Source organism: Rana temporaria, chromosome 1, assembly GCF_905171775.1.
Source record: "Rana temporaria chromosome 1, aRanTem1.1, whole genome shotgun sequence".
Lineage (NCBI taxonomy): Eukaryota > Metazoa > Chordata > Amphibia > Anura > Ranidae > Rana > Rana temporaria.
Window position 1 is genome coordinate 474,275,833 of NC_053489.1, and position 14,542 is coordinate 474,290,374.

Consider the following 14,542-nt stretch of genomic DNA (forward strand, 5'->3'; position numbering starts at 1 on the left):
CGGACGATCATTCGTCCGATAATCGGATCGTGTGTACCGGGCATAAGAGTGACTGAACTGATAACTACAGCACGGAATTGAACAGGAAATTCTCTAGCCCTGTGGGGCATGCTGTGTTTTAAAAGAAGAGCTAATGGAATCAAGGTTGGAAGTGCATATTTGTTTAAAATATCTTTGTATGTTGCAGCATTAGCAGTACCCTTCACTGGAAAGACCTGTGTCTAATTCTTAAGAGGAGTTTTCTACACATTGGATTATCTAGTTCTAGTTATTCATATTCTTCTGCTTCTGTCCATTCTTTGAGTAAAAGTTAGGTAGTCACACTCACAGTATGTCTAATCCTATTAATCAATAAAACAGCCTCACACATTCCTTTATCAAATAACTTTGTGACTCCCAACATAAATAGTGTACGTTTAAAGATAGAGACTGCACAAATAAAATTGGACCACCTTTTATTAATCGTTTATTGTAGTCTCTTAAAGTAGTGGTCATAAGGTTCAGTTCAATTTACAAAATTATTTAAAACACAAAAACATTTCTAAACTGAATAAAAAAAATTCCATGTTATTCTCTCTCTTGTAGTTGCTCAATTGGAAGCTTGAGTTTTAGAGGATTCCGCAGGCGTCTCAAACTTTCTTCGGTCTTAGGAGGAGAAAAATAATTATATTAAAATTTCAGCAGATGTACAGATACAGGATACATAGAGGTGAAATCCTGACAGTATGGCCCCTTTCACACTGCGCCTAAGTTGGGTTCCCTATGCGTGTTTGTCACCCAAAAGAAGTTCAAGAACCAAATTTTCGCCCTGAGCAGGTGCTATTTTACAAGCGCTTTATGTTAGAAAAATCGCACCACGCTTGGGATGCCATTCAGGATGAGAGGCACCCAAGAGCATGTCACACATTTCTCCATGATTTGCATTTGCGAGGAGAGTCGTGCCGATTCTGTCCTCAATTCTTATCACCCAAGTGTGAACGGGGCCTGAAGCATGTTTATGATGGCTAAGATATATCCTGTCAAAGAATAATTCACGTCACACGTTAACCCATCAGATTATATGCTGGAAAAATTTACCTGCCGAGGCTTTTGTCAGAGTTAGTGGTCTTGCCCACATCAAACATGTTCCTCCATGTTACACTAATAGTACATCCTACATGTCGACACAACTGACATTTTAAGGGAGACGTTCACCTTTGAGAACATGTTACATGTTTCATCCCAAAAACGGGTGGAACATGTAACATATTTCCAATGCTGCAGTCCAATGCTGCCCGGCAGCCGCTGTCCGATCCCTGCACTATCTATGACAGTAGTACGGGGAGAAGGTTTCTGTACTAGCTGTCAGTATTTGAAATCAGAACAGTCGTGCAGGGCTTCGCTCACAGCTCTGTGTGTGAATAAACTACAAGCCGGGACATGAAGTTGTCAGCTTGTAGCTCACAATGAACTACCATGATGCTGCTGAGCGTTGTGTTAGTTCATCAATTCTTCCCGTCAATATATCTGCTTGCCCATATGGGATGTACGGATACACACATCTACATGACACCAGTGATCAGCAGATGCTTTTCAGGTTTCAAATTAATAAATAAATCAAAGCACATTATATTTTATTTAGAAAAACAGGAGCAGCGCCATCTGCAAAAAAAATTTGTATTTATTAATTTATTTTTAAACTTATCCTTTAAGAAAGGGCAGTGATGTGCTAAACTTTAAATTCTTGGGCTGTCTTGCATGAACTGAACGTTTGAGATCTCCCCAGAGTGGCTCAATGATATTGAGGTCAAGAGACTGAGATGGCCACTCCAGAACCTTCACTTTATTCTGCTGTAGCCAATGACAGGTCGACGTGGCCTAGTTTTTTGGATCATTGTCATGTTGGAATGTCCAAGTACGTCCCATGCGTTTGTTAACATACTGATAACATACTACATTCATCTTGCAAACAATTTTGACAACATTTCCTGTGCCTTTTGTAGCTCACACATTCCCAAAATATCAGAGATTCACCTCAGTGTTTCACAGTAGGAATGGTGTACCTTTCTTTATAGGCCTTGTTGACTCCTCTCCAAATGTAGCGTTTATGGTTGTGGCCAAAAAGCTAAATTTTGGTCTCATCACTCCAAATTACTTTGTGCCAGAAGGTTTGAGACTTGTCTCTGCTGTTTGGTGTATTGTAAGCAAGATACTTTGGCATTTGCATAGTAATGGCTTTCTTCTGGCGATTCGACCATGCAGCCCATCTTTCTTCAAGTGCCTCCTTATTGTGCATCTTGAAACAGCCACATCACATGTTTTCACAGTCCTGTATTTCACCTGAAGTTACTTGTGTGTTTTTCTTTGCATCCCGAACAATTTTCCTGGCAGTTGTGGCTGAAATTTTAGTTGGTCTACCTGACCGTGGTTTGGTTTCAACAGAGCCCCTCATTTTCTACCTTTTGATTAGAGTTTGAACACTGCTGATTGGCATTCTCAATTCCTTGGATATCTTTTTATATCTCTTTTCTGTTTTATACAGTTTAACTACCTTTTCCCGCAGATCCTTTGACAATTCTTTTGATTTCCCCATGACTCAGAAACCAGAAATGTTAGTGCAGCACTGGATGAAAGATGCAAGGGTCTGTTAGGAGTCCAGAAACTCATTGACCTTTTTTACACACACGCTTACTTACAAGCAAACAGATCACAGGTGAGGATGGTTACCTTTACTAGCCATTCAAACCCCTTCGTGTCAACTTGTGTGCATGTTATCAGGCCAAAATCACCAGGGTATGTAAAAATTTGATCAGGGTAATTTGGATGGTTTCTGTTGCCATTATGATTTTAAAAAAAAAAGAGTAAACACAGTTTATTGATAATAAATGGCTTCAGCCAAACATTATGAGTGAAAGAAATGTTTTTGTGTTATTCATATTCTCTGAAAAATGGCCAAGAAATCATAAATTCTGCCAGGGTATGTAAACTTGTGAGCACAACGGTATGTTTGATGACAGTTGCTTGATCCAGATAAGCTGGATAATGATGTATAAGGGCAGTCAGATGATCACTGGCAAAATGTTCTTATACGCAACGTCCACTGAAAAGAACCTGAGAATGGCAGAGCTGAGAGCATCTGCTAGTGCTGTTCCCCCTCCCAATCTATTAACATAAACAGGAGCGTTAAGCTAAGCTGAAAATTGAGGGTAATCAATGTGTCTAGATTGTTTCCAGTGTCTTTCATTTTTACCCCATGCTTCTACTTAATGTAATACAGCTAAAGTCAATACCTCTGCCAGTTCATTTCTCAGCCAATTGTATTTGTCTACATCAAAGTGCTGCTTCTTGGCTCTTTTGTAGAAGAAATTCAGGAACTGACGGTCTCTTGCATCTGGATAAATATAGTCCTATCGAAGACAGACAGTGCTGGCTTAAATGTTCAAAAAGTCAACAGTCCATAACAGAGTATAACAATGGGTTTATAAACTTAAAATCAAATCATGTTAATATAATTGTGGGCCTTGACAGGTTACTCGCTCTTCGCTCAACCCTTTGAAAAGCGAGTAACCCATCACGGGCATGCAATATCCCCCTTACTGTCCTCCTATATGTCCCCTTTCACACGGGGTGGAATCTGCTTACTCAGTGAGGGATCTGTCCACTATTTGGGCCCTCCAAGCCACCCAGACGAGGAGGATGGATACCCTTTTGTTTTGCTTTTTTAGATCGGAGGTAGTGGGGTGTAAACAGACAAAAGTCTATTTACATCTACCACTCCATAGAGGTGAATGAAGGGTCTGATGAGGTCCATCTGAAAAACAGACAGGGGGACCAGATCGGACCGATCATGTGAAAGATTCCTATGGCTGCTTTCACACCGATGCACTACAGTTTACCTGCACCTACAGCTTTCCTACACTGCCATAGACTTCTATAATTTCTTGAAGGTGTGGTGCACTTTCTGAAAGTGCACCAAACCCACAGGATATAATAGGAGTCTATTGCTCAGAGCAGGTAACCTGCAGGAGCACTGAACCACACCTGCGAAGCAGTGTGAAAGCAGCCTTAAAAACATTATTTATTACAGGCACTTCTATAGCACCATCAATTTACGCAGTGCTTTACACATATATTGTACATTAACATCAGTCCCTGCCCTCAAGGATCTTACAATTTAAGGCTCCTAACTCGCATTAATATATTCACTAGGTCCAATTTAGGACAGGAGCCAATTAACCTACCAGCATGTATTTGGAGTCTAGGAGGAAACTGAAGTACCCAGAGAAACCCAGGCGGGCGCGGGCAGAACATGCAAACTCCAGGCAGGTAGTGCCATGGTTGAGATTTGAACCAACAATACTAAACCACTGAAAAAAAACTATGCCCACTGCAAAGCTCACATAATACCTATGCCCAGTGCTAAAACTGTTATTTTCAAAAATGTACCTTTTATTATCCCTTTCTGCAGGCATCACTGGCTGCTGATTCCAGTTCCAGGAGGAGGGATTACAAATGCCTGGGAGAGGAGCTGGCGCTATAGTGGAAGAATTGGCTTATGTAGTGCCTGCTCACTCTGCAGCTGCTTGCTTCCTGCATCCCTGGCTCCATCCATAATGTTGATGCGCTGGGATGGCAGGTTTGCAAACCACAATCTGGTCTTGCCATACCAGAGTAGGTAGTCAAACGATGTGGCACCCAAGGGCACAAGTTGGGCACCCCTGGCTTAGAGGTGACATAACTTGTCTTCAGTGCTACCTTCTGCTCTATTGTGCACCTGTATAACAGCAAAAGAAATATGAGAGCTGCCACTGCTGACCCCTGTATAAAAATGCTAGTTGTATGGCTGTTATGTTGATTCCAGACCTTAATCATTTCAATGGTTATTGGTCTGTAACAAGTGTACAGGTACGGGTCAGGACACTAACTGCATGGAGTCTTCATGTTCTCCTTGTGCTTACATGGGTTTCCTCTGGGTACTCCAATTTCCTCCCACACTTCTAAGACATGTTGTTTGAATTAGTTTTATTATTTTTCACATAAAAACTTTTACATACTTTACAAACATTTACTTTACCAACATTTATAAAATTACAAAAACTTCTCAAATTCACATAAATACATTCATAAAAACATACAATAAAACATATATACGGGTACAAAGATCCAGCCTCCGAAGCATACGCTTCGAGTAATTTTATCTATACCCTGGCGCATTCTCTTTATCTTCCGAGACCTCTCGGAAACAGAGGGATTGAAAATCCAAAGGGATGCAGAGCGACTCGTTTGCAAAATTTTTTTGGAGGGGAACCCCGCAAAAATGTAAACTTTTTTGTATGATGTTTTTGTATTGTTTTTGTTTTTGTATTATTAAAGGGGGCTCCCGGATTCCGATCAGCCCCCCCGTCCGCAGACCCTGACAACCAACACCGAGGGTTGTCAGGAAGCGGCCCTTGTCCTCATCAACAGTGGGACAAGGTGTGTTTGGGTGGGGGAGCAAAGCACCAACCCCCCATGTTGAGGGCATGGCATGGTCTAGGAGGGGGGGCTCGCTCGCCCCCCCCTTTCCTGACCTGCCGTGCTCTGTGCTCGGATAAGGGTCTGGTATGGATCCTGGGGGAACCCCCACGCCATTTTTATTTTTTTTTGGGGGATTTGGTATCGTCCTGGGGGGGGGGGGACCTCACACAAATATTTTTTTAAATTTTTTGCAATTTTTTGGTTTCCCTTCAAGATTCTCCGCACACGAGTCGTCCGGAAAGTCGGATCATCTTGATCCGACTTCTGGTGCGACCTCTATTCAAATCAATGGGCTCCCATAGGAAAACATTGATTTTTGAATAGAAAAAGAAAAACGCGGCTGAAAGCTAGCACGTGGAAACGTGCATTGAATTCAATGTAAAACGCGGAAAAAATTGTGTTAAAAACGCTGCTTTTTTCATAGCGTCTGTACTAGCTTTACAGTCTGTTTTTTAAAACGTCCGCGGACATGTAGCCTAATAGTTTTACTAGACCTTAAATGTGGTGATGTCAAACAAAAATCTATATTACTCAGTGCATTGGACTGGCTTCCATGTAATGGGGCAGTCAGCTGGACATGGGACACACTGCATTATAGGTAAGGAATGTCCCTGGCGTTGTATAGCTAAAAAAAATAAAAAAGAGTAAAGCTGAAGTTTAATTTATCTGGCTCTATGTCTCTTGTATTCAGTTTCAGAAAACTCCTCTTTCTCTGTCCAGACCTTTATATCCTGGGTATGTTCGCACCAGGGGCGGACTGACCATTCGGGCACTGCCCAAGGGCTCCATCAGGTTTGCCAGCTTCAGTAAAACCAGGTACAGTATGTAAAAATCTGTGTTTTAAAAAAAAATCCCAAGATTATAGCTGCCCCGCCTCTCCGGTACCTTTTCAGTGTGTGTATACTGTGTGGCCCCATAATCTCCTATTGCCCGGGGGCCTCATGAGTTGTCAGTCCGCCCCTGTTTCACACTTTTAGAAAGTTAGCATTTGCAGAGCCATTTTTTAGCCAGACCATTTGATCCCTAACAGGCTTGCTATTTTACCCACATGGTGATTTCTAGTGGTTTTTATGACCACGTTTTCTTTAACTACTGAGTTATGAGGTAGAAAAAGGTGGAGTCGCGCTAAAAAATGTGTGATAAATTATGTCTTATCCAATCATAAGGGACAAAAATAAATATAAAAAAGTCCAATGATGAAAACAATGAAGAAGAAAGTTCATATAAAAAATGTGGTATATATAAAAAAATGTGGTATAGCAAATAATGTGATCAGTTCAGTGAAAAATCAAATTCAAAAACAGCTTGATTGCTTGTCTGAGGATCGCTCTGTGGAAAGCCTTCATCTGCTGCACACACTACATATGCTGTTTGCGATTGTTATTTCCAGGGCTCTGGTAAGGATCAGTGTGTACTGTGGTGGTGGTGGTGGTGGTTGTGGTTTGTATGTGTCACACTGTTAGTTTGCCAGTCACTGGGGCATGATACATGCAAGTGCTCCATACAGTATCACACTATTTTAGTTCATTTGTTTTTCCCTGGATACTCTGCTGGAGGACCATTGGGAGGATCGCTTCAAGATTCCGATTCCCTGTGCAGCCCAGGTGTATGGCTACTTGCTTGGCTTGATCCATTTGGATCGTCCTATCTGGTAAGGGTCAGTAATACCAAGAAGTTGTGATCCATGTCCGTGGTTTATCCTCTGATCCAGATTTTCTTTTACTTTTTTGGATAGCTGTTTTTGAATTTGATTTTTCACTGAACTGATCACATTATTTGCTATACCACATTTTTTTATATATACCACATTTTTTATATGAACTTTCTTCTTCATTGTTTTCATCATTGGACTTTTTTATATTTATTTTTGTCCCTTATGATTGGATAAGACATAATTTATCACACATTTTTTAGCGCGACTCCACCTTTTTCTATGTTAATTTTTGTTTGTATAAACATTTTGAGTTTGCAGCTGTATATTGCACTAGATAAGCACACTTTTTTTCCCTTTTGATATCTACTGAGTTATGAGGGTAACATACCAACCTGGAGGACCTTTAATGTAGTTCATGTGGTACGTGTGCTTCCACTACTTCTCACACCGCAAAATACAAACTTTCTTTAAAAGAAACAGACATAACTAGTGTTCTGCTAGTTACCTTTCTAGTCCAAATTATAGCAAACTGACAACATAAAGAGTGTCCTGTCACCTCTTTCCCTGCCCTCTCTATTCTTCACCCTTTCATCTCCACTCTACATTCTTAGCGGTTTGGTTTTTACTTAATAAAAATATAGAAAAGCCAAATGGGGATTTGCAAGTCTCAGGAAAGCCATTTGAGAATATGAAATATCAAATGAATGTATACATTTTCATGTTTATCATACACTTAGACTGCAATTGAAGGTACATCTTAGGTTCCTTCTATTTCTAATAAATAAAAGTATAACTCTTGGCAATGTACTGCATGATAGGTAGTACACCAACTGCATTCACATTTCAACAATCTAGACTACAACTTTATTACTTAACCACTTAAAGACGGCCTGCCATACATATACTGTGGCAAGGCGGCTCTATTGCGCAAAGTCATGTACCTGATTTTGTTCAGAAGCCACTGGGGGGGCTCGCATGCGTTGCCGGAGCCGCGGTCACGCGCTGATTGGCCACAGGAGGAGCCAATCAGTGGGCCGGCGGACGCGATGTCCACCGTCCACCCGTGATCGCTCCCCACAGGGACAGAACGGTGGTCTGCCGATATAAACAAGCAGACCGCCGTGCTGTCAGGCATCCCCAGTAATGCCACCAGATTCATGTATCCAGAATATTGATAGCTGATCTCTAGAGTATGAAAATGAATATGCATAATCACCCGTTAAACTGTACCATAACATGAAACCAGTTGTATTGCTTGAGCATTCTACTCACCAGCTTGGTTAGAACATAATATGCATAGAAGGCAATGGCATTTCCATAGGTGAGGAAGTATGTAACAGGCTCCATAATATCCCAAGAGTAGACCCACCATGTGAGATAGCCTAAAGCTCCTCCCTGTGTAGACAGCACTGCCAGTCCAGTCCAAATAAGAATATTGCTTCTGGCATCTGATTTAGCAATTATATCCAACCTAATCTAAAAAAACAGAAAGATGAATTAGCAGTGTACAAAATCTATGTTATGTTCCATCCAATCTCATTCTGTTGGCGGATCTCAGAATAGGCACATAGACAGCTGCATCCTGTTGCCATATCATCATGGTCAGAAAATGTAGCAGGGACTACAGAACTGGTGGACATTCTATGTCAAAGCTTTACCAGTAAAAGCTATGTCACTGACTCAATGTCAACTTTTACACAATTCAATGTATCTTTAATTGTCTCAACAAATCACAATTTTTCTTTCTATTTTACACCTACACTGGAAAAAAATAGATAAAACGTTTTGATTGTTTTGTATGCATTAAGGGAAGGGTTAAAATCCCTATCAGGAAATTTTTGCTGTCTGTTGCCTGCTTGGGAGATCTGATTTCCCTCCACTTACCAATTTGTTACCACCTTTTTTGATAATTTCACATATTGTAGAACCCAATATCTGAGGGGACCTAGAGATATCCCTTGTGCGATCATCAAGACCAGTTGAGGGGGCCCATCCATATGTGCCTGCCTGCTCCAGAAGCATCCCTCATATGTAGAATTCCTTGTTACTATCCATCATATTATTCCTAAATTGTAAGTTTATTCATAGGGCGTTACTGTGTTGTAAAAGTTGAACATCTATTGTTTTGATATGCTATTGACATACATATTATATTACACATACATTCACACACAGTTGTGCTCATAAGTTTACATACCCTGGCAGAATGTATGATTTATTGGCCATTTTTCAGAGATGATGAATAACAAAAACTTTTTTCGTTCACTCATGGTTAGTGTTTGGCTGAAGCCATTTATTATTAATCAGGGGTTCTGTTGAAACTAAACCATGGTCAGGTAGACCAACTTCAGATGAAATACAGGACTCTCTAAAAAATGTGGTGTGGCTGTTTCAAGATGCACAATACAGGAGGCACTTGAAGAAAGATGGGCTGCATGGTCGACTCGCCAGAAGGAAGCCATTACTATGCAAATGCCACAAAGTATCCCGCTTACAATACGCCAAACAGCACAGAGACAAGGACAAGGTCACAAAGTCATTTGGAGTGATAAGACCAAAATTGAGCCTTTTTTCCACAACCATTAATGCTACATTTGGAGAAGAGTTAACAAGGCCTATGATGAAAGGTACACTATTCCTACTGTCAAACACGGAGATGGATCGCTGATGTTTTGGGGATATATGAGCTACAAAAGGCATAGAAAATTTGGTCAAAATTGATGGCAAGATGAATGCAGCAGTAGGTTATCAAAAAATACTGGAGGAACATTTGCATTTATCAGCCAGGAAGCTGCACATGGAAAATACTTGGACATTCCAACATGATAATCAGGGCCGGCGCAACCACCAGGCGGACCAAGCGGCCGCTTGGGGCGGGCAGGTCCGCAGCCTGGGATGGGGCGGAAAAATTACTTTTTTTTTTTTTTAATACTTTATTATCCGGTGTCCCGCTCCGGTGTGCTAATGCGCCGCAGCTCCTGTCAGCTGCTGTCACTGGATGTGGCCCGGGCCGGGCGCAGCCAGTCCCGACTCCCTTACCTAAGGGTAGCGGCTAGTTCCTGGCCAGTAGAAGGACCCTGGTGATGTCTCAGACCATGTGACTGTTTGGTCACATGGTACAGAGAAATACAGGAAGTGATCACAAGCCATGCGGCTGCTCTGCTAAACAGGTGTGTGCACGGGCTTTTCTCTGCTTCAATTTTGGAATCTCTGCCAAGGAGTAGGACTGTCTGTAGCTGTATATGGGGGGGGATGGTGAATAGGAGGCTACAGAGCAGAGCACACGTCTTCACCCTGAAGGTTTCTCCCTCCATCTTTTATATTATATCCTCTCTGTACCTCTCTCTGTATACCTCAATCTCTCTCTCTGTATACCCTCTCTCTCTCTGTATACCCTCTCTCTCTCTGTATACCCTCTCTCTCTCTCTCTCTCTGTATACCCTCTCTCTCTCTCTCTCTGTATACCCTCTCTCTCTGTATACCCCCTCTCTCTCTCTGTATACCCCCTCTCTCTCTCTCTGTATACCCCCCCTCTCTCTCTCTGTGTATACTCTCTCTCTCTGTATACTCTCACTCTCTCTCTCTCTCTCTCTCTCTCTGTATACCCCCTCTCTCTCTGTATACCCCCTCTCTCTCTCTCTCTCTCTGTATACCCCCTCTATCTCTCTCTCTCTCTGTATACCCTCTCTCTCTCTCTCTCTCTCTGTGTAGAGGAATGGCGGAAGCAGAGCAGGGCCCAGGGGGGATGGATGATGGAAGAAGGAACAAGGGGGGGTTAATGGAGACTGGGTCGGGTGGATAATTAATAAAGCAGGAGGGCATAATGGAACTGGAAGAAGGAGTGGGGGGGAGGAATGGCGGAAGCAGAGCAGGGCCCAGGGGGGATGGATGATGGAAGAAGGAGCAAGGGGGGTTAATGGAGACTGGGTTGATAATGAAAGCAGGAGGGCATAATGGAAGAAGGAGTGGGGGGGGGGGGTTAATGGAAGCAGTGGGGGATAATGGAAGAAGGAGCAGGGGGGGGAATGGATAATGGAAGCAGGGGGGTAATGGAAACGGGGGTGGATAATGGAAACAGGGGGGGTGGATAATGGATGCAGGGGGGATGGATAATGGAAGCAGGGGGATGGATAATGGAAGCAGGGGGGATGGATAATGGAAGCAGGGGGGATGGATAATGGAAGCAGGGGGGATGGATAATGGAAGCAGGGGGGATGGATAATGGAAGCAGGGGGGATGGATAATGGAAGCAGGGGGATGGATAATGGAAGCAGGGGGATGGATAATGGAAGCAGAGTGACTAGGCAGGGAGAAGAAGCAGACAGATCGTCCCCTTCGCTGCACTAAGCCAGAGGTGACCATGCTGATGTCCAGCAGGCAGCAGCAGCCGTGGGTGTCAGCTCTCTGCCCGCCCCGCCTCCCTCTCTGGGTGATGTGCAACCATTGGAGGAGCAGGGCATAGACACCCAGAATGGATCCACCCAGGCCTAGACTGGCCACACGCTGGGCCGAAGCCACTTGTCCTGGAGGAGTGTGGAGCCCAAAGCAAAGCTGATCCTGCAGCTTACCCAGCCTGTGACATGTGGAGGGAGATGGAAAGAAGTGCTCCAAGGTAGGAACTTGTCAGGTGGTGGGGGAAGCGCTGGGGATGATCTTATCACTGGTGTGTGACCCCCTCCACTTGGCTGCATCCATCCACCTAGCTGTCCACTTTGCTATATTCTCCCTCCACCACGCTGCACCCCCCCCCTCCCTCTGCTGTCCACCTGGCTGCACTTCCCCTCTGCTGTCCACCTGGCTGCACTTCCCCTCCTCTGCTGTCCACCTGGCTGCCCTTCCCCTCTGCTGTCCACCTGGCTGCCCTTCCCCTCTGCTGTCCACCTGGCTGCCCTTCCCCTCTGCTGTCCACCTGGCTGCCCTTCCCCTCTGCTGTCCACCTGGCTGCCCTTCCCCTCTGCTGTCCACCTGGCTGCCCTTCCCCTCTGCTGTCCACCTGGCTGCACCCCCTCCTCTGCTGTCCACCTGGCTGCACCCCCTCCTCTGCTGTCCACCTGGCTGCACCCCCTCCTCTGCTGTCCACCTGGCTGCACCCCCTCCTCTGCTGTCCACCTGGCTGCACCCCCTCCTCTGCTGTCCACCTGGCTGCACCCCCTCCTCTGCTGTCCACCTGGCTGCACCCCCTCCTCTGCTGTCCACCTGGCTGCACCCCCTCCTCTGCTGTCCACCTGGCTGCACCCCCTCCTCTGCTGTCCACCTGGCTGCACCCCCTCCTCTGCTGTCCACCTGGCTGCACTTCCCCTCTGCTGTCCACCTGGCTGCACCCCCTCCTCTGCTGTCCACCTGGCTGCACCCACTTCTCTGCTGTCCACCTGGCTGCACTTTCCCTCTGCTGTCCACCTGGCTGCACCCCCTCCTCTGCTGTCCACCTGGCTGCACTTCCCCTCTGCTGTCCACCTGGCTGCACCCCCTCCTCTGCTGTCCACCTGGCTGCACCCACTTCTCTGCTGTCCACCTGGCTGCACTTTCCCTCTGCTGTCCACCTGGCTGCACCCCCTCCTCTGCTGTCCACCTGGCTGCACCCCCTCCTCTGCTGTCCACCTGGCTGCACTTCCCCTCTGCTGTCCACCTGGCTGCACCTCTCCTCTCCACTCCACCTGGCTGCACCTCTCCTCTCCACCCCACCTGGCTGCACCTCTCCTCTCCTCTCCACTGCACCTCTCCTCTCCACTCCACCTGGCTGCACCTCTCCTCTCCACCTGGCTCTATCCCTCCACCTACCTGCACCCCCCCCCTCCTGTCCACCTGGCTCTATCCCTTCACCTGGCTGAACCCCTTCTCCACCTGGACCAGTTCTGGTGCTAAAATTGAATTCATTATGATTTTTTTTTTGGGGGGGGGGGGGGCGCAAGTAGCTGGTCTCGCCTAGGGCGCAAAATAGTCTAGCACCGGCCCTGATGATAATGATCCAAAACACAAGACCAAGTCGACCTGTCATTGGCTACAGCAGAATAAAGTGAAGGTCCTGGAGTGGTCATCTCAGTCTCCTGACCTCAATATCATTGAGCCACTCTGGGGAGATCTCAAATGTGCAGCTCATGCAAGGCAGCCCAAAAATTTACAGGAACTGGAGGCTTTTTGCCAAGAGGAATGGGCAGCTTTACCATCCGAGAAGATAAAGAGCCTCATACACAAATACCACACAAGACTTAAAGCTGTCATTGATGTTAAAGGGGGCAATATACGGTATTAAGAACTGGGGTATGTAAACTTTTGATCGGGGTCATTTGGGTAGTTTCTGTCGCCATTATGATTTAAAAAGAGTAAACACAGTTGATTGATAATAAATGGCTCCAGCCGTTTTTGCGTTATCATTCAAATTCTCTGAAAAATGGTTAAGAAATAAAATTCTGCCAGGGTATGTAAACTTATTAGCACAACTATGTATGTATGTATGTATGTATGTATGTATGTATGTATGTATGTATGTATGTATCTATCTATCTATCTATCTATCTATCTATCTATATATATATATATATATATACACCGTATTTATCGGGGTATTGCGCGCTCCGGCGTATAGCGCGCACCCCTAAAGTGCACCCGCAATTCCTGTAAAAAAAAAGATTTTAGTACTTACAGTTTTGGTGTCTTGCGCGGCGTCCATCGGCGGCCTCGTCGGGTCCGGCGTCCGTCCGCGTCTTCGGTGGTGTCCTTCTCGTCGGGTCCGGCGTCGTTATGCCTTGTCCTCCCCGCTTCCTGCGCTGAGTTTGAACTACTGCGCCCGCATATACCAAGCGCAGTACACTCGTGTTATAGTTGGGCAGGCTCGGCTCCTCTCGCGGTCACGTCCTGTGCGTCCAGGACGTGACTGCGAGAGAAGTCGAGCCTGCCCGACTATAACACGAGTGTACTGCGCTCGGTATATGCCGGCGCAGTAATTCAAACTCGGCGCGGGAAGCGGGTATCGGCGTAAATCGCGCACCCACGATTTTGCCCTGAATTTCAAAAAATGTGCGCGGTATACGCCGATAAATACTATATATATGTATTTTATCATTAACCAATTGTGTGGATTCAAGCCTGTATCATCTACAATATACATTTACTATTGTGCATGTTTTATATGTGTGCTATTGCACTATACAGTCCCTGCTGTTTCAGGGTTAATTTTAATGTTATTGAATAAAACAAATTTCAATTTCATACATCCCCCCTTTTCTCGTATTTACATATACTGTTACCCTCAGTATCTGAAAGTCCCAAGCTTCATTTTGTTCACTTAAGTGGGTTTCTTTCTGTCTGATGATGCTGCAGGAAGAGAGAAGAAATCTCACTAAAGTCAATGGAACAAGTGTCTCCATTAGAAGATTTCCCCTCATTTCTTGCTGT

At 44.8% G+C, this 14,542-nt stretch overlaps 1 protein-coding gene across 1 annotated transcript in view; it reads right to left on the bottom strand.

Moving 5' to 3' along the window:
* Positions 1 to 438: 438 nt before the first annotated feature.
* The window catches only part of MCUB (mitochondrial calcium uniporter dominant negative subunit beta), a 135,646-nt gene continuing 121,542 nt past the window's right edge, over positions 439 to 14,542 (bottom strand). Inside the window, exons 6-8 of the mRNA XM_040329348.1 lie at positions 8,423 to 8,626; positions 3,270 to 3,386; positions 439 to 645 (exon numbers count right to left, since the gene is read on the bottom strand). Coding sequence (XP_040185282.1) covers positions 568 to 645; positions 3,270 to 3,386; positions 8,423 to 8,626 — 399 coding nt within the window. The 3' untranslated portion in view covers positions 439 to 567. The remainder of the gene's footprint in view (positions 646 to 3,269; positions 3,387 to 8,422; positions 8,627 to 14,542) is intronic.